At 34.3% G+C, this 21,250-nt stretch overlaps 1 protein-coding gene across 5 annotated transcripts in view; it reads right to left on the reverse strand.

The window, feature by feature from the left end:
- Positions 1 to 846: 846 nt before the first annotated feature.
- Positions 847 to 21,250, reverse strand: part of LOC143219157 (uncharacterized) — a 65,837-nt gene continuing 45,433 nt past the window's right edge. For 2 of the 5 annotated variants that reach the window (XM_076445028.1, XM_076445027.1), the window contains exons 14-16: positions 11,164 to 11,598; positions 9,907 to 10,380; positions 847 to 9,158 (exon numbers count right to left, since the gene is read on the reverse strand). In XM_076445028.1, coding sequence (XP_076301143.1) covers positions 9,087 to 9,158; positions 9,907 to 10,380; positions 11,164 to 11,598 — 981 coding nt within the window. In that variant the 3' untranslated portion in view covers positions 847 to 9,086. The other 3 variants (XM_076445030.1, XM_076445029.1, XM_076445026.1) reach the window with 2 other exon arrangements.

Genomic DNA, 21,250 nt, shown 5'->3' on the forward strand with positions numbered 1-21,250 from the left:
TCATCACACCTGAAGAACGAAGCACTTCTATCATTTTTTCCATTAATTTCACTCATTTTTCTACGAACAATCACGAGCAGTAGAACGACAAAATACACTATTACCTTATTTCGAACGGGGAGGCACTAATTAATTATTTTCATGTTGGAATAAGATGTTCAAATAGTGTTTTCTTTCTCGAGTTTGCCAGTTTCGCCGCCTTTACTTCGACGAGCACCACAGATCCCTAAAGTATGATACGATCTATTTTGCATATCTTGCAGGATCAATTTTTAACAATACACGATTAATGTCTAATAACATGTAGCTAGTGAAGAAAACAGAGTTCACTGTTCGAATAACATTTAAAACCGTGTAACATTCCCACGTTTCCAAATGAAAACACAAGAGCCATGCAGACATTGCCAAGCTCTGCGACACTTTCCATGGCTGCGTTTATAAATCGTGGAAGCAGACTCGCCAGATTAAGACTCGTGTCCCCACTCTACCTTCCCCTTCTACGACCGGCCGGTCACGTGACGCGTTTCGTCTCTGTCGTGCATGTGCCCGGTACCGGCAGAGAGAGGGAGGGTAACTTTTTCCCTTCGATTCGTGCTCCCTACCCTCATCTGGCGACTCTACGTGGAAGATTCAATTGCAAAGAAACGTTGAGAATCTTGAGAAACTTCTTTACGTTCTATCACGTAACGAAGAGTTTGGCAGTTATTAGTCTATAAGACAGTAACATTGAAATTTACCCTCAAGGCGTAGCATCGTATTTAAATGGATTTCCTAGAAGAAAGCGACCAAAAGGGTGTCTACTTGCTTCTCTTATAAGAGAAAGGACACGTGCATTTCTATGATATATATATATATATATATAATATGTGTGTGTGTGTGTGTGTGTGTGTGTGTGTGTGTGTGTGTGTGTGTGTGTGTGTGGTTGTGTATGTGTACACTTAGTTTGTTCTACATTCATTATGATATGCGATATGTAACACGCTGTCTACACTTTACCGATCAAGAGTGAACTTTTTAAACTCGTTTAAGGCTTTTCTCTTTAATTATCTTACGAATGCATTCGCGCGACGGAGTCTATGCTATTGAAATGAACGCAAGGAAGCAAAGGACTCCTTCGCGACGTTCAAAATAGTGTACTTGGCTGATCTTTATAATTACACAACATTATTAGAACAACAGTACGTGCAAAGTGTACAGATCGATCAAAATCAAAGCATCGAACTTTACCAGCGAATCGTGTCACCAGAAATATGGAAAAATGTTCCGACAACGCAGCGTTCAACCGGTCTATCTATTTTAATTACATTTATTATCGAAGTTGTCAAAATTAATCGCCATAATATGTAAATTTATAATTAGTAGTATGAATAAATGTACGTCATCGAATAAAAATGTCGTACATTTTTCCGCTGTTGTTCTCACGAATTATAAATTGTGAACATTTACGAGTTTTTAATCGGAGAGAATAAATCTTTAATTTTCAACATTGGTGGTACATATAAAATACAGTGGGCCTTCTTAATTTTTTCTTTGCTTTGGTCATACAACGTACTGAGAAAATTCGGTCACAAGATTTTGAAGCAATCTGCACGGGATAATATTCAAGTTGTATAGTGCAATTTGAAATGGATTGGAACTGCATGAAAAAATAAATTCGAAAGAGAAATAACATTTTCTTTGTGTCGAGGCGTCGGTTTTGGAAAATACTGTATTTATACCTAGCCCCATTTTAATATCGCTATTAAAATACGAATTTTTTCCGATTCGTCGAATTTTTAAAACGGAATCGCCGAATCTTAAATGAAACAGAATATTCGAAATTACGTAAAAGGGAAATAGAAAAATATTATTTTTCACTTTTCATTTATTTCTTCATATAGAATCAATCCTTACGAGGTTGTATTGGTGATTCAATTACACCTTATATGTATGCATATTCAAGTATACGAGCGAACAGTACAACGTAGCAAGCGATGCCTAGATTCTATGAGAAAAAAAAAATTATGAACAATTATGAATTTGCTATCGAAGCATTTGTTTTAGATTACCGTAACGAATTGATTTCGGAATCAATAAAGCTTCATAACGCAGCTTGTATAGAGATAGTATATGTAGCTATTCAATTATTATACATAGTTGTGTCTCGTATAGAGTGTAAAAAGGTAGTATTTGTTTCAGCTTACGAAAATAACTCCGCACTGTTTGGTCATTGAAAATAATTTGAAATATTCACGATTAAAATTCAAGGTTTATGTCTGCTCTACGTACTTTAACAATTACAGGACGAGCAAATATATAGCTCGGATATATATCAACAATTCTCTAAAGAATGATAAATTAAAAAATGAAGACGTTACAACTTTGAATTTCAATATATCTACGTCGATTTAAAGGGAGGAATACTTTTCTAATATATGTATAGTTGTGTAATACGTAATGTTATTGTTCAAACTTTTCATACACTCCATGGAACATTATACAAGCATAATATAACGAATCATCATGATAATAAAAACAACTGAAAATTATCAAATTCATTTTCAGGTACAAACAACTTGTAATTTATAATTTTTTTTATGTATAATATATGTATATAGTTATCGTGTAAATGTTAATAAGTTAGAATCAATTCGCATTTGATGTAAAGAAATGTGTGTAAGAATAAGGAAATAAAAATTAATAACTGTTTAAACTGGTTACCGATTTATGCTTCGCGTAATAAGCATTTTTAAAAATACGCAACTTCTTTGATAGTAGTACTTTCTCATACTCTTGTCTAATAGCATGTGAACAATATACTCAACAAGAAAATGTTCATATTTTGAAATGAAGAATAAAATAAATTATATTAGAGTAAAACGTTTATACCGTATAATATTCCAAGCAGCGAAGTTTCTTCATTTTATAATCATTTTCGTTTTTTTCTCATCTCTTTTGTCGCCATTGTTTATCTCGATTAAATACAAAAAATATATTTATACTGCAAACGATACTACAGTACTAATAGTAAAATTTAATGGCGAGCCATACACATTATACTTCTGCATATTAGGTACTTCAAGGTTTACCGCATTATTCTCACAATTTCCAAATTGTGGATACAATCTGAATCGGTATATAAAACTCATTCGAAAACAAAATATGTAGTTAGAATAAATATCATAAATTAATATTTCTTTTTACTTATTATATTTCCTTATTTGTATGTTAATGATCTCAGTATTTTCATCGATGAATATAATAGTACGAGTTTGTATAATTTGTGTAAACAAATCTTTTCAATTCTTATTGTTTTAGTAAAATGACGTTTTGTTAATGGTTTGCCAAAACTCATTTTTAGTAATTAATTATCAAGTACCGACTGCCATGATATTTGTAATGCTGTTTCTTTGATTGACAATTTTTTGATTATGGTCCCCAATTAGACTTGTGTTGTTTTTCAAGCTTTGTTCAATATTGTTAATGTTCACAGAGCCATTATAATGGCTTATAATGGCTAAAGTATAGCTGGTATGTAAGTCCTGAATATGTAGTACAAATTCTACTAAATCATTAGTGAAAAAAAACATATTGTGTAAGGAATAAAGAATAAATACGCAAATGCCTTTGCCAGTAGAAGGCTGTCACTTTCGATACAAGATCTGTCTCGTAAGAAATTTGATGCCAATTTACCATGAATTTGTACATCAAATTTTGTCAACAAAGTTCGAGCTTAATGCGGAAGTAGAATGGCTTGGAATTTGTGTGCGAAAATTCTCGTTCAAGATGTGAGAGCAAATTCAAAGCAAAAGACAAGCAAACAAAGGAATAACATTTTTTCGTTTGACGCTTCGTTTCCGTGAAAATCGAGTTTGAAGTTCCGCCAGGTTCGCGTGCTTTAGTATATGCACAAAGTAGAATTGGTTGTTCATGGTCAGACGCGTCAGACGATCGACGATCGATTTTCAAACTCGATCTTCTCGAAAACGAAGCGTCAAACAAAAAAATGTTATTCCTTTTCTTCGACTTATTTTGACATGTATCATCCCCTGCTCGGTTGTACCACCCGTCCAGCCACACCCTGTATATATGACATTAACATACGAATTAAAAACATTTAAAACTATTGTACATTCTCAAATATTACGTACAGTTGTGCCTCGATTTACACTAATATAATCTACCCCATTGTTATAAAGTCTACAATAAACCCATCAAAATGAGAGAAAAAAATTGTTCAGCAAATTCTAGATGTGCATGATGATAGCATTTAACTTTTTCTCTACAATTCAACCAAACTATGATCAAAATCATATAAAATAATGTGCCTAATCTTCGGAACACAATGAAGAATTAACTACTAAGAAGTGTTTATTGTTATACAATTATTTGTATACATATAGTACAAAGTGTGTATTATTTAATAACGTAACAAAATGTCGTGCAAATTGAGGTACAAATGTAGTAATTATTGCAAGGAACTTGATTAATCTTTCGCATATTCATTTCTTTCGTGACACGAGTAATGGCGATTCCGTTCTAAACTTATAATGTTCCTTTGTTCTTTCTTGTACGTATTTATTGTACCTATATGTACGTGTTTGTAAATATTTAGAAATAAGATACTGTACATTATACATTACGTATAACAGCAGCATATTAAACATTATAATTAGTGTTCACATATGATAAAATGGTAAACTTGTCAAAACGTTACTTTCTCTTGGATTTCGATGAAATTGAAATATGTTGTCAAGCTCATAATTCTAAACAACTGTTTCCTGTGGAAGTATCTGGCGGTCTCTTTTAGTTTCCGAGATATTCGCAAACAACTGTCACAGCCACTATTGCGAGTTCTGCCTATTTCGAGTGACCGAATTTGACCTAACACGAATTCACTCTGAAATTTAGTTTAACGACAACACGAAAAAGTTGTTCAGAATGGTGACCTCGACAACATATTTAAAGGTCATTGAAATTGGCGAGGAGGTAGCACTTCTTCAAGTTAACCAATAAAATTAACATTTTTCAGACACACATTTAAAAGTAAACATTGCGTTTGAGTGAACCTTGAATTACCTGGATACACATTTGTGATATTTCTTATTTTCTCGATGTATATTTTCAGAAAACATTTCTTTTTAATATAAAAGAAAGATTGAAACGTTGAACAATGTGATTCTGATAGTTTCGTTAACCGAGTAGAAGGAACAAAATGGAAATACTCGAACCATTAAGTAGTAAATAATTGTCATACAGAATTGATAACCAAAATAAAAATATAATTGCAAACAGTAACAATGAAGAACGAAAATAATACAGATACAGATTTCTTTCCTGTAATTTTAGTGTTCAATTGTAAGTGTCCATTTCTATAAATACTGAACTGCCTTATTACGTTAAGACACACGATCAAATAGTACGCCTTACAAAACGTTCACGCTTAAGAAGGACGATTATGATTCGTAGAAAGCTGAAATGCACAACGAAGAAAATGACAAGTGAGGTGTTCGTCACCTTACACGTTCAGGAAAATTACGTGCTCCGACGTATCGTCGCAGTTTTAAAGTTCTTGCTTAATGTACTTTGGCATTGAAATTTTATCAAACTCCTGTTAGAAATCTTTGAATCGTACCCCTCGACGGCTGAAGCAAAAAGTGAAAAACTTTTTAGCACAAAATAGATGAAACCTAGAATTAAATAGGATTCGCGGTATTTACATAGAAGAGAACTCCTCTCCGCACTAACATTCTCTTGATCACCGTTCGTTAATTCTAATGATCTTTCAGTCGCAATATTACACAGAAGCGAGACCGGTACTTGCCCTTTTTCTCTGTTCAATCTGATTACGTATTTCGTTACATTAGAGAGTATTTTTCTAGATAGTCAAGTATATAAGAACATATTAATCGTGTTGGTAATCGTAAAATGCTTGTACATACAATTATTTAATTGAGATTATTCTCGTTCGGTTACATCAACGATGAAAGAATGACATAGTTAATAATATTGCTTCTTACAACCGACGATTTCCAATGAACCATCATCGTTCAACAGTAATAAAAATAAGTGCGTTCAATTTTACGCAGTATGTTACACAGAGATGTTGCTTCGTACGTAGATCATAGAATTACTTCGGTAGTTATTCATAGAGCGTTTGTTATTAGCGATGGAAAAAGGTAGCTTCTAAGAAGAAAGATTCAAAAGTTGCCGGAATCTTCCAAATACTCATCGTCATTTTTCATGATTTAACATCGAAATCAAATATCTTTATATGTCACGTTCTTTAGACGTAAATATGTCGTAAACATACTCGTCGTTACTACACAGTAGAATCTGTTAAATGCGTACAGTGTGAGAACAATGATGAATATTCAACAAATTCTTGTCTAGCATTTTTTTCCTAAATAAAATGACAAATGCAATCTGATTGTAAGTGGTTAAAATTACTGTTTAACACATCACAGAAATGTACGATGTTGTATGGAAACGAATGCTTATAATTTCTTCTGTACATATTTTATACTTAGGAACGTTTTTTTGATGATTTCAGCGCACTGGTTCGATCAATTGTTTTACATAACCCTATTTGCAAATTTTCACAATATCTTTATTTCAACGTTTCGATCTTCTTTTATTTAGATCATTCTCAAATATCGATCATCAACTGAGCGATCGATAAGGGGTTAGCTACGTTTCCATGTCTTCACGTTACACCATTACCGTATGTATTATATACTGCCTTATTTAGCATCAACACGTGTTTCATTAAAGCTTATATTATGAAAAATTATTATCTATTTCACTAAGCAAGTAGTAACATTTGTTCCTCTTGTTTTAAATTCACACAATTTGAAATATAGCATTTATTACTAATTTACAGACGCAATTCTTAAAAATTTTCTAAAAGAAGATCGAAACGTTGAAATAAAGATATTGTGAAAATTTGCAAATAGTGTTATGTATAACAATTGATCGAACCAGTGCGCTGAAATCATCAAAAAAACGTTCTTAGCTAAAATCTACGATCGACATAAGGAATTAAGGGCAGCTAAAACGATTTCGAGGAAATTTCGTTCACATTTAAATTAGAAATATAAAAATTCTTCATGCCACGATTCATTCTTTTCCATTCTGAAGAGCCGTAAAATGAATCTATAAGCATTTAGCAGATCGTACCTATATTAAAGTTAAAATTATATCGACAAACCATATGAAAATATGTTTGTGATTAACTGATTGCGGCCAATAAACGTTTCTTGTCAGTTTTCCTTGTTAATTGGTGCGTAACACTGTTCAACTCAAGTTATATAGCTAATAACTGCGGAAAGCGATCCTCTATCAACGGAGGTAGTCGTACAAAAAAAGGTACAGTAAAAAGTGCTTCGATAAAAATGAAATATCACGGAGTACTCTTCCGTATAACTACCGTGACACTTATCACGAGACGACGCATCGAAAATACCAACTAATCGATAATAGGTCTTAATTTATGTAAAAATTAAGATACTAGGGCATCGCGAACCGACGATAAAAATGATTAAGTAAACAATGTGAATTAATTTTTATGGAGCCGACAAAATATGTGAAGGCCCTCGTAGAAACATACTACATCGTTAACTATGTAATGTACAGAAAGTTCCAGCCCTGCTCTAACGTTGGTAAAGAGCTTTGTGCTATGTATAATCGTGTGCATTGCATACTTTGCTTCTCTTACCGGGTATGGAATGTGATTCTCAATGCTGGTTTCATTATGTGGGAGTTTCGATACTCTCGATTCTAAACAAGTCAGATTTACCATGGTAATCTACTTAATAAACGGTTCGCCTTCTTTCTATTTTCCTTCTTACTAATTATTTCGGTTTCAAAAAAGAAGTGTCGAATTTATTACGTATTGCATTAAAATGTTAAAACTGTAATTTTTCTGATGTAATAATCATTTAATTTCGAAAAATAAAAATACTGTTTCACATTGTCTAATTGACTCCAGATGTGTTTAAAATTGATAAAATTTACACACATTTTTAGAAATACATATGTAAACACGCAAACAAAAGTTTCACTCATTTTTCACACTAACTTTTCCGATAAATGCATAATATCCATAGCCTAGTAATTATACATAGTGTTTAGAGAAAGATGGTGTTTGAACGTTCAGATACAATAAAGTTATATTTTATGCCATTCGTTTAGGTCTGGGTTAGATTTCGATTTAACAGTAAAGTAAAACAATGTGTAACAATATACTTTCCACAGTAGTATTGTTTACATTCCATAGTTTTAGAAACGAAAATTGTTTTGATTTATACGATATATAAAACTTGTTTTATCGATCCTTTGCGGTTCCAAATCCCAGTAAACTTGACATCGTGCTTTCGTTTTTTTACCGATTTTGAACACATTGATGTTAAAAAGTAAGCAGCAGAGCAGAGGAGTATTAAGCGAAAATATGTAACACGGTATACGTACAAGCATGCGATACATATGAATCACAGAGTTGCTCGGTTGTGTTATATAAACCTAAAAAATGAGTCTGCATCTTGTTTTTCAATTCGTGTGCATGAAACTTGAAGGAAACCATCTTTCTCGAAGACACTGAGAGATTATAAAATATCAGACCAATGCTTTAAATATATGTATATCTATTGTTTCACACAAACTGAAACGAAATTCGTTAAAATTGTTCGCCTTCCACGAGAACACATGAAAAAAGACTACGAATGAACAAAAGTCCATTAAAAACACTTTCGGTGTTTAATCGGTGTTATCGCAGTGAAGTTATTCGACTAGTTTGAAATTGAAAGACAGACACCGAGAATCCCATTCATAAATAAAATATTTATGTATATATATTACGTGTATATATATTCTTCTGCTTTATGTAAATATTCAATATATTAATGTTTGTCGCAACGTGTTTACGTAAGTTTTGTTGCTTTGCTAAGCAGGAGCTGGTGAGAGTATACGAATAGAATTCCGTAAGAATCCAAACAGAAAGCGATCTGCGTCGAATAAATCTGTACAGAGAGTAAAGTAGTGAATAGTTTGGTAATGGATGGCGAATGTATTGTCTGTTCACTACGCATATCAGCCAGGTAACCAAACGCTTATATATACACTGGAGACTCCTGGCCAGTTAACAGCCTAAACATCGACGTGGGCATCGTCTTCATTAATATCTGAAATACAGAATGAATTATCAAGTATTTTTTATAAAAAACATACACATCAGGGCGAGCATTACTGTTGTACTAGTTGGCAAAATCGAATATTGCAATTGGCACGTGCGTTTTTATAGTTTCACCTATAGAAGAGATGTGTAACACGAAGCAAATTCTGATCAAAAGAAAACTGTTGTCACGTACTAATGCATAGCTTACGGCTTACGACTTGTATGTTGTTTCAGTGAAATAATTAACTAAATAGTATTAACTGCATTAATTCTGAAATAAAGATCAGAAAAATGTGTGTTGCATTTGAAAAGTTCACAGCTTGTACAAAACGTTACTGCAACTCGATCTTAATTATTTATTTAAAATATTAGTTAAATCAATGAATTAATCATAGTTGTGTATCATTTTTGAAAGATTATCAAAAATTTATAATTATAATTCCAGAGGGGATTTCCCCAGTGGTGGGGACAAAATGCTGACAGTTACGGTAGACACGTTTGCGACAGTTACGGAGATACTGTAATAATTAGACTGCGGATCTTCATGCAAAATAAAAAATGTTTGCATTGATTGTAGGATACAGGAGCCAAATAAAAATTGTATACTTCTTTTAATTATCCTATTAAGCTGAAACTAATACATTAATGTCCTTAAATGTTCTTAATATGTCCGGTGCTTTAAATTGTATGTACCGATTTTTGTCATAAATGCATAAAATCCGCAGTCTAGTAATAATGAGTGGAAATATACGTACTTCACCGACTGATGTAGCAAGAAGGTTGACGATCTTCTCGTGCGGTACAGCGACGACACTTTGATTGTTGATTTCAATGATCCTATGACCCACTCGAACTCCACCCCTTTCGGCGATCCCACCTCTCAATAGACTACAAATTACTCCATTCTGTACACTAAATCCTAACTGATACTTGGTGTCGGGTCTCTTGATTTTCACCTCGACTACTGGCGCGCACGGAACAACGGTCAACTTGACAACTGTCTGATTTTTCGAATTCTTGATGTAAGTCTGACAGGTAGAGAGCGGTAAACCAACTAACGAGACTCCGTTGATTGCTATTATCTGATCACCAATATTTAACTGTCCACAACGAGCGGCAGCACCAGCTGGTGCCAGGTTCGCGATTACCACCGTTGGTAGCATGGAACCCCATCCAGACTCGACAATCACCACACCTAAAATTTCTCCTTTTGCCTTCGGTACTACCACCTGCGAACATTCCGATACGAAATTCGATATAACGCATGTTGAAAAATCATGTTCATGTTATATGTTCATGTTATATGTATAAATAGGCTGCGGATCTTTTTTGGATGAACTCATGACGATAGGTGTATAGTAGTTATCGAAGTTGCTTTTTCGTTTTAATCGTCAGAGTACCACAGTTCTTTTGAAAAATCTAATCGAATTTTCTGTCTTGATCAACACTGATCGCATCCCGTGTAAAGTGTTATCTGAAGGGGACAGACTCGTTTCCAGGATTGCCCTAAAAAGTCCTATTTGTGCCGAATAAAAATAGGACTTCTGAGGGCGATCGCGCCCTAGATTGATCTCTTATCTAGCGCTTTTGACTACCGATAACTCCATCGTTGGCATTATCGAGAAATCCTGGAAAAACGAATCTACCCCCTTAAAATTTAATTGTACCGTTAATTAACCATTGCGACCCAAGGCGATGGCATTTTTCGGCAGGACATTGTACAGGGTGTAAAGAAACCCTGTGGTCTTGGCTGCCATAGACATATTCTACATCTTCGGATCGATGAAGATCTGTAGAAAAGGTGCCGCAGAATTGTCCTTCAACTTGAATTTCAAGGTCAGATTTGTTTTTCTATTCCATTGTATTTTTTATTCGTCGCAGAAACGCGTCACGGGGATAAAAGTAGAATACAATACGATAAAAAGAAATTGCGGCAACTTTTTTTTTCACAGAGCTTCATCGATCGATTTCTTTCCACCCTGTACAAGGATACGGAAACTATGATAAATTACCTCTTTCTGCATTTCCTTCTTAGCGAACATTTGCAATTCATCGCCGAATATCTCTTGAGAATTAAGAACCTCCTGGTAATCCATTTCTTTGACAAAACTATGATCCTCGATCCCGTTTGCCTTAAGGAACTCCATGTATGCCACTTGAAATGCTTGTCCGATGCTTTGCGCGATAAATCGAGCCTCCTCACTTTCGAACACGTGACAAATCATTTTCGGAGTTCGATTGATTTTCGGTGCCTCTTCGACTTCGTGCGGCACAAATCGTCTTCTCGCCATCAGCACCACCACGTCACCGATATCTGCTATGTAGGATATTGTTCTTAACGCATGATCCATCATGATCTCCTTCAAGTCCGTGTTCAAAACCATGATCTTCTCCGTCGAAATGAAGAGATCAACCTCTGTGCTCGGTTGCGTTTCGCCATCCGGTGCCTGTGTGCACGTGTCATTAGTTGGCTTCGAGTGTTTCGGCGAATTTCGGAATTTCGCAATAAATCTTTCATTAAACCTTTGCGGTTCGTCACCGGATATATGTAGCCGTGTATGTAGGACAAAACGACATAAGTCACGTGCTTTCTACTTCGAGGATTTTAGAACTCTCAACGTTAATAGATTTCTGTATTTTCAAATGTACATCCTTTTTTAAACAAACAAATTGTGTCCCAAAAATGTTGTGCTTTCTTGGAAGAGGTCCTGAAGTCATTTCAAGCAACTTTTTCCTTTAGAAAAATGTCCTGGCCAATTAGAGCGCGGTTACAGCGGACAGATTCCGGTTCAGCCAGTGTCAACGCCACGCTTAGTGGAACCTGTCAGTTAGGGGTCTCCAATTTTTCACAGGCTGCATTATGCGAAAATATCTTGGAAGAAAATGAGCAATGTGTTTCGAAGGGAGAAGCTTCGAGCTTTAAAACGAGTCCAAATTCATTTCTGTGAAATCGTTCCTTACAAAATGACCTCAGATTAAATAGCGACAATTTTTCCAGAATCTGTTTATATTTTCTTTTCTCTGAAAACACAAATTTTACCTTCTAGACATTATTCAGACGTAAACTGAGATTTTCTCGAAACTTCCGGCCATATCGTTTTGCATTACAACCACGGATATATGAATCCGGTGAATTATAATTATTGAATGATGTCTATCTAAATACATAAATAGGAATGACATCATTAGTAAATATCTTAACATAGTGAAACGAAAGATCGTCATCGTCGATGAAGTATGCTTCACAATAAACGTTCAGGTTCTGAAGTATTTCGCATTTAGATGATTAATTGATTCATTTCAGAAGATATCACTCTTGGGAAAAAGTATTTGGTCTAACGAACTAATCAGCTGTTATGATAACTATTTCAATAGTAGATGTAGAAACTTTTTTTACGAATAGCAAAGGATATATAAAATATTCCCACAAGTGTTGAAAAAAATATTTGATAACCTTTGTTGCTATATTTTTTGCTCACAGTGTATAGACATTGTTTATAATGTTTATGTACCAGTGAACGATTATCTTATATTTAGTTTAAATACACAAGCTTTTTTATTATCAATATATGTATACTTTAAATGTAATTCGTATTATGACTAGCTACATTTATTCAAAATCTGTCTAATATATCTACAACAAATATTTTTTTGTCTTTTTAATATATGCTTAAATAATCATTTCAACGATTACGTTAATCATCTGGATTCTATACTTTTTGCCCAGGGTAATATACGATTGTTGTTACATAAACTATGGTTGCCTTTATAATATAAAACATATTGTATATCGTAAATAATTAATACGCGAAATTGCGATGCTTATATTGAAGAAATAATGTGAACACATTATGGTTTCACATTTAATATGACTATAGCCGCAATACTATTAGGTTGTTGAGCTCAAAATAATCGAGTGTTAAAGCTTCGTATAACTAATATTATGTCTAAATGAAAATTCGATTAACGGAAAGTAAATTTGATCTTGCGAAACAGAACGATCAAAGAATTATTCGTAAATTTCTCAAAAGTCTAACAAACGATCATTTATGTCTCGGCAACTTAATGTTTTATAAAACCTGAAATGTTTTGTTATTATTATAATCTGTTCATCTTTCGAATCATCAAATTACATGATCTCTCGACATTTAAGGTCCAATTGTTTGCACAAACGATGTTGAATTTGAAAAATAGATGAAAGTAGAATAGTAACATGGATGTATACGTACCAACGCCTATTATGACGACGCAGCATGAACAATAAAATTGAGAAACGATTTAATTAATTAAATGAAATAGTTTACAAAGTACAGAACTGAAATTACTGTAAAAAAGAGTGTGTAATTTGCGAAGATAAAAATAAACGTTCATTTGCATCTGTATCGAAAGATTTAAAAGACAGCACCGCGTTAGTACTGTACGTAATACGACAATTCTTCTGTAAACCTGAGAGTTTCTTAAGAAAATGTAATTAACAGTGAAAGTCTGTTTCAGTTTTACGATCGTTACATTTAACTGCACCTATTTCCACTGGCAACGAGTGAAAATAACTATTTTTCAAAAGATATATTTCAATCTGTCATCTTTTCATGATATTGATAAGTAGGACTAGAATTTTTTGGATTACGGAATCGTTTTCAGCCTTGCGAAGTATATATATATATATAGATTTAATAGAAATATTAAAATTATTACAATTTCTGTTGTTGTACGAGAGAAACCTAAAAACGAAATGTATATCTTGTATTTTTAGATATCGTTGTACTGGGTGTTCGACTACAGCTGGAAGAAAATTTAAAAAAGCGGTGGTTCTCCATGACAATATAAGACGAAAATGAAGAATAAAAAATTTGCGATTGCGGCTTCGTCTTTTAGTTATCAATAACTGAAAATCTGCCTAAAATACTTCCCTACTCGATTAGATCCGCAAGGGCATTTTTAATAACCGCCCTATGGGAGATAATTAATTTTATAGAAAAATATTATTGAGGGGAATAATATCAGGTGATTGCATAAGTTCGTAGCCGATTTTAAAAACAAATTCAATGGTTAAATTTTAAAGAATACAATTTTATTAATCAATTATGCATATAGTCACTATTCTTTTCTAATTGTAGAAAATTTAACCATTTTTTAATTTCAATTTAACCAATCTTTCACTACATCTTTAAACAATCTTTAAAATTTAACCATTGAATTTTATTTTCAAATCGGACACGAACTTATGCAATCATCTGATATTAAAATTAATTTTGCAGAAAATTTAATATTATTGAGGAATAATATTAATTTTATAGAAACTTTAATATTATTGGAGAGTAATATTATAATTTTATAGAAAATTTAATATTATTCGGGAGTAATATTATATAAATTATTGTGAAAATGATTAATTGTATAGAATTATCGAGTAGATGAGGTCAATGCTTTATTTATTAAGGGGTCAATAATTTACTCGTGATCACTTTAAGAAAAACCGATCTTTTTGGACAAAATCTGCCGACAACTCAGTTTTTCATCGATTCAATTGGAATTTTTTTTAAGATGTTCGCGAAGGACTATACTTTGATGACGTGCTGCGCGAAAATCGTTAACTGTCACAAGAAATCAAGAATCCTTATCTACAAAACCCAATAACCCCGATACTTCATCCGCACATACCATAAATTTGCATGTCCCAGCTGAGTTGCCGACACTTTTTAACCCTAAACCGCAAAATTTTAAACTGTAAATCTGGCCCTGAGAATTATCAATTGAATAGGTTTAGGGTTAAGAAGTGTCGGCAACTCAGCTAGGACATGCAAATTTATGGTATTGGCGGATGAAGTATCGGAGTTATTGGGTTTTGTAGATAAGGATTCCTGATTTCTTGCGACAGCTAACGATTTTCGCACAACACGTCATCAAAGTATAGTCCTTCACGAACATTTAAAAAAAAATTCCAATTGAATCGATGAAAAACTGAGTTGTCGGCAGATTTTTGTCCAAAAAGATCGGTTTCTCGCCCACTGTGGGCCGGTTCGAGAGAGCGCAGCCTTCGAAAATCGACAGTCGCCAGTTAGTAATTCCGAACTCTGATGTACGCAACGTACACCTCTGTTGGTCGGGGTGCCGCATTTTAGGCGGACTTTTAATTGTAAATAACTAACAGACGAAACCGAAATCGCAATTTTTTATTCTTCATTTTCATCCTTTATTCTTATTGTCATGAAGAACCACCCTTTTTTTTTCAATTTTTTTCCAGCTGTAGTCGATCGCCCTGTAGACAGAAATTGAACGACATGTGGTATCCCAAAATGTCAGATTAGAATTATGCATCTGTGAGCATGCATTGTTTCGGTAAGCAACTGCACTTGGTACTAAGTGCAAGGTGTATAAAAGAAGCGCTATAATATTTTGCGAACATTGTATATCATTTTCGTGTCACTTTGTGAAGAATGAAAACTTTATAGTAGTGTGTTTTATTATTTATATGAAAGACGTATTCCCTCCTATAGCTTCACAGCTTGTAATTGTCAGCATTGCGATAGATTGGAGAGGCCACGGTTCTACAGGGTCGTCCACTTAAAGGGGTATTGTAGTCTAGAAGTTTTTAAAACTCATATCTTTCAGATCTCCTTAATTTTTCGACAGCAGAGCCCGGGTCTACCTTGACCCAGAGTCTTAAAATCGTCATTTAATTACTCCATTTCGGACGAATAAATTGAACAAATGGAACGTTCCATTAGGAACAACAGAAAGACTGACGGGTCTGTAAAAACCACCCCAAAAAATATTTTCAAAAAGTTGGTAAACAAAGGTGTTCTATGTATTAAATACCCCATACCGAGGAAGTTGTAGTAGTTTGACAAAAGCGATATACATACACAAATGTATAACATACAATAAATAATTGCGTGTACGCAAAATTATGGACAAGTCGAAAGATTAGCCTAAAATATTCCCTTCTAGATTAAAATACCCCCTTAGGAAGGGAGCTTTGTGTAACGAGTCGATAAAATCGATATTCTAAAAATATTTTAATTCGATACTACTATGTATAATACTTTTAAATTGCAGTTGCAAACAATGTTATCAAAGAATTCAGAAATATATGCTTGCAATAAACATTTACACCACCCTAGTTATAACCGCGTTAAAATTCTCCATGCACTCTCCGAGAAACTACTTCTTTAAAATTGGTTTGCAAAAACATGGTCATGTAATGCATACGAAAGAACAATATCCATCATTTTAAATTGTCAGATCAGATGACTACAAATGACACGAATAGTTTTATTTCGACAGTAAACGTTTCTTTCTTTATTTTAACAGTGTGATGTATCCTAAAAATTTCCAAAGGTAGTTCAACAAATAACGTTATGAATAGTCACTTCATTTTTACCGCGTTAAACAAGACTTCTTATGTAACACATTGTATACGCAATTATATATATTTAATATTAATTTATTATTTTAAATACTAATATTTAACGCAAATATTATGTATTTATACGCGTCACATGTTAGTCCTGTAACATGTTGGGGATGTCAATGCAATTGCAATGAAGTTCTGGAAACATGACTATAAAGAGGGGAATATTCCATTTATAAATACGTGTAATCAAAAAGCATTATTTCTATAAATTTAATCTACGCAAACGTTGCAACTGATTCGTTCAACTGGATAATAGTGTAGTTGTAGGAAATCAAAGGTATCGTTTCATTGCTCACGACGCTACATTAGTGGAGACAATTATTATTGTAGTTCGTTGTTCTCACAGCAAATTGTGATAGAAGAAATATACATGCAACTCTATGCGGGTGTTCAATTCACCGTGATCAAATACAAAAAGCAGATGCGAAGCGAATCATTAATAAAAATATTCATGAATGTATGAATAAAACGATAAATACGACATGTATGTGTATGTTTAAGTGAGTGAATAAAAATAACAGATGAAAAATGTTTAATGCATTGAACACCAATTAGTCAATGAACACTGTTGGCGTTATCAAATTAAAATAAGAAATCAAAATGATTAAACCTTTCAGAGTGTTCATCAACGAAAGTGATAAACTTATCTTTTATCATCGACGATATCTTTTACCATCACTGTTACAGCGTTTCTTCTACTAGCTATACGAAAAATGTCTTCGCTTAAATTTGAGTTTTTCTAGATACATATATTATCGAGTGATGCAGCAATCATTTGAATTGCGCTGCACAAAAAGGTTCTATCGATTCAGGAGACACAATACTACAAAGAATTATGTCACAGTTTTAAATTGTCGCCGACGGAATTCTGTGCGCTTACTTATTGCATTCACAAAACAAGAACTTCATTTGTCTGACTTTGATTATAGTGGATTTTCTCGTCACGACGATATGCATAAAATGTTAGGCGCGTATACTCGATAATTTCTAGACAGTAAACAATTAAAATTACGTATCCACGAGAAATTCTGTAAATGTAAGCTATAAAAATTTCTAGTCTATTTTTCAAAGCCTGTTTACGATTTGTTTTCTTACATAGAAAATGATTATTACTTGTGACAATTGTTATTCGTGAGTATCAATACAAACAGCAAATAAAAATTGACGATAATACATAAAGTTCATTCAGCATTCAAATGAATGATATACAGGGTGAGTCCCAAGAAACAGAACACCTAAATATCTCCGTTACTCTTTTCGTTGTACAAAAAAACTTCTCAGGACAAAGTTACAGTGTTTGAAGGGCCACATGTAACGGTGTAAGGGGAAAAATTTTCGAGGTCATTTTTTTTACAAGATTTCAAGGTCATTGATATTTTTTTTAATGGAATGAGGTATTTTTTAATACATCACAATCGATGCAGCTGGACATTCGTTATAAAAAGGTACTAACCCATGTATGTCGAAAAGTTAGTAGTTCAAGAGATACTTATTTCAATTTAAATAACTCTAAAACACCATTACTGTCGTACTAACAATAATACGTTAGCGTTTACTTGCTTGTGTAAATTGAAGAGTTGAAAGTGAAATTGAAAAATTGACGTTGAAAATGGAATTGAAGATTTGAAATTAAGGAATTGAAATTGAAATTGATGTTAGCGTTTACTTACTTGTGTAACGTCTTACAATTAGTAAAAGACAGTAATGATGTTTTAGAGTTATTTAAATTGAAATATCTCCTGAACTATACTAACTTTTCGACATACATAGGTTAGTACTTTTTTATAACGAATGTCCAGTTGCATCGATTGATGTATTCAGAAATACCTCATTCCACTAAAAAAATATCAATGACCTTGAAATCTTGTAAAAAAATGACCATGAAAATGTTTTCCCTTACACCGATACAAGTGGCCCTTCAAACAGTGTAACTTTGTCCTAAGAAGGTTTTTTGCACAACGAAAAGTAACGGAGATATTTAGGTGTTCTGTTTCTTTGGACTCACCCCCTGTATTATATCAACATTAATATACCAATACGTTTACAACTTTGCTGATCCTTTGATCTGACTTGTGTACACAAGTGATAAACTACCTATTGTATTTCACTTATATTAATTGCAAGCACCGATTTAATAAAAGATGTTGAAGTTGTTGAAAGGTATCATATTAATTTTTTTAGGACAACTATTTAATATGTATCTCAAATCATCTTACAAGCGTTTATTAAATGATCGTGATGCTTGTTTCTCCAAACTGTGACGTACGATAAAAATATGCTTGAAAATTTCGGTTTACACGTCAACACACTTCTCAGGTACATAACTGATGTTTTGAAAATTATCGATAATAATCCTCCTGGATCGTTTGAAGTCGGTACATTTTTATCTCCTCCTAAAAACCCACTAAACTTGAACTCGGCACAATTGAAGTCCTTCCTTTGATAACTGACAATGAGTGAGTGATTAGGGATCTCTCTCGAGATGGCAACAGAAGAGCACAATTGAACAAGACTGATTAAGGAACGTTACTACAACGCATACAAGTACACTGTAAGTTGTACACCAGTTTCGAATATTTTCCTTAGCATGGTTCTCAACTGAAAGATTTTGACTCGCCTAACATTATAAACGGTACTTCTGTTTATAGCCTCTGTCAGGTCTATCGTGTTCTTAGTATTGATCATACCTCGATATGCGTCGGACAACGGTTGCTACTGTCGAGCAACGAAATTGTTGTTCGGAAAATCGGTGAAGACTTAACCATTCGATAATCGAAATGAAAATATCAGTAGACTAGTTTCCATTGAAAAGACCATGTTTCCAATACTTCGTCAACAAAACAACAATATCTATATAGTTTCATAGTAACGTCAACAAAAATAGCGGGAATCGATTTCTTCTGAATCGCTGGCACGGAAGCGACCCTGTCTGTGACTGCCCCAATTTTTTTAGGTTCAATACATGTCTCTATGTAATTTTGTGACTGTTGCTAACAAATGTGGAGTTCTTTTTTATAGTAACTTTTATTATGAGGTTGATGTGTACAGGGTGTTCGACTACAGGTGGGAGAAAATTTAAGGGGTGGTTCTCCATGACGGTAAAAGACGGAAACGAAGAATGAAACAATTGAAATTTTGGTTTCATCGTTTGGTTATTAGTAGACTGCGGATTTTATGCATTTATGGCAAAAATGGGTACGTACAATTTGAAACAGTGGAGGTATTAAAAGGATTTAAGGCCACCAGTTTCACCTTAACAACATCATCAAAAGAAGAATGAAATTTTTTATTTGGCTAATGCGTCCTGCAATCAATGCAAAACATTTTTTATTTTGCATAAAGATCCGCAGTCTAGTAATTAGCAATTAAAAATCCGCCTAACATGCGGCAACCCGACCAACAGAGATATAAGTTGTGTACGTCACACTATGGGCTAAACCGACGAAATCTGTGTCAAAATCAAAGAACTTTCGATAGAAATCAGATAGAGCGATGAAATTTTTTTCAGATGAAAGCTGAAACTTTGCAGAATATGAACAATAATTATGGAGATTGTGGTACGAACGTTTTTTAACCTTGAGAAAATTCGTTGAACTTGCACAATTTCAAGAAAATTGTGGTTTTCTTCAATACCACGCGCGGACACGAGTAGTGGAGAAGGGGGAGGAGGAGGTGCTCTCTATAATCACATTTCCAGTTCCCAGTGGTGCGATTATAAAAAGGAAGTACTACGTTCTCCGCACATTGTTTCGAGTGCGTGATACAGAGGACAACAATCTCATTCTTTCCATTGGTATAAGCATGAACTACCATTGAACTACCAGCTAATTACAGCAACATATTCGAGCACAGGACATTTCGCAGAACGTTCCCTACGAGAACCACTATGGTACCGTTCAATGCATTAACGAAAGATCATCATCCTCAAGAAAAAAATAAAACTTGTGTCAGGCCGAACGGTCTTGGTGTTAAATTTTCAGTCGCGCGGAGGCGTCCGTAAAAATTCGAATTACTCGTTGCCAGTGTTCAGAGAAGTGGCGAGCGATGCAGAGAGAATCGAGACACAGAGAGAGAGAAAAAGAGATAGACAGAGAGAGAGAGAAAGATAGAGAGAGAGAGAGACAGAAAATAAAACCGATAATCTCGTTAGACAGGATAGTCGAAAATAACAACAATTAGAGAGTAGAGTATAAGTATATAATGAAAAATCTAAGGGTTGGAGGGCGGACCTTGATCTTAGTCACAGCCTCCCGCACTATGTGGTTGTTAAGGCGCTTACGTCTCCCTTCCTCTTCAACTTCAACCGAGCCGAGAAAGTGAAGCCTGAAAACGGTGGTCGGCTTCATAGAGCCACTGATCGGGGCCAGCTTCGGTTGAAGGCCCGCAGTCTGTGACTCGGACTGGCCCCCACCGGACGCGTTCCCTATTAGTTCTTCGCTCGAGTCGCATTCATCTTCCTCGAGGCTTCCTTGCGAGGCAATGCTGCATCGACCGAAACCATGCTGCCCCCCATAGTTTAACTGCGTAGCTTGCATACCCGTAGCCAGTGGCCCCTCCTTCCATAACGTAAACAGACAAATGCGCTTGCTATAGTCAGGGCAAAAGATTTTGGCCGCTCGAGGTCACTTCCCTACCAGGAATCCATCAATCAACGCTCACACACGACCAACCAAATCGAGGGA

This window comes from Lasioglossum baleicum, unplaced genomic scaffold, assembly GCF_051020765.1.
Source record: "Lasioglossum baleicum unplaced genomic scaffold, iyLasBale1 scaffold0021, whole genome shotgun sequence".
NCBI lineage: Eukaryota > Metazoa > Arthropoda > Insecta > Hymenoptera > Halictidae > Lasioglossum > Lasioglossum baleicum.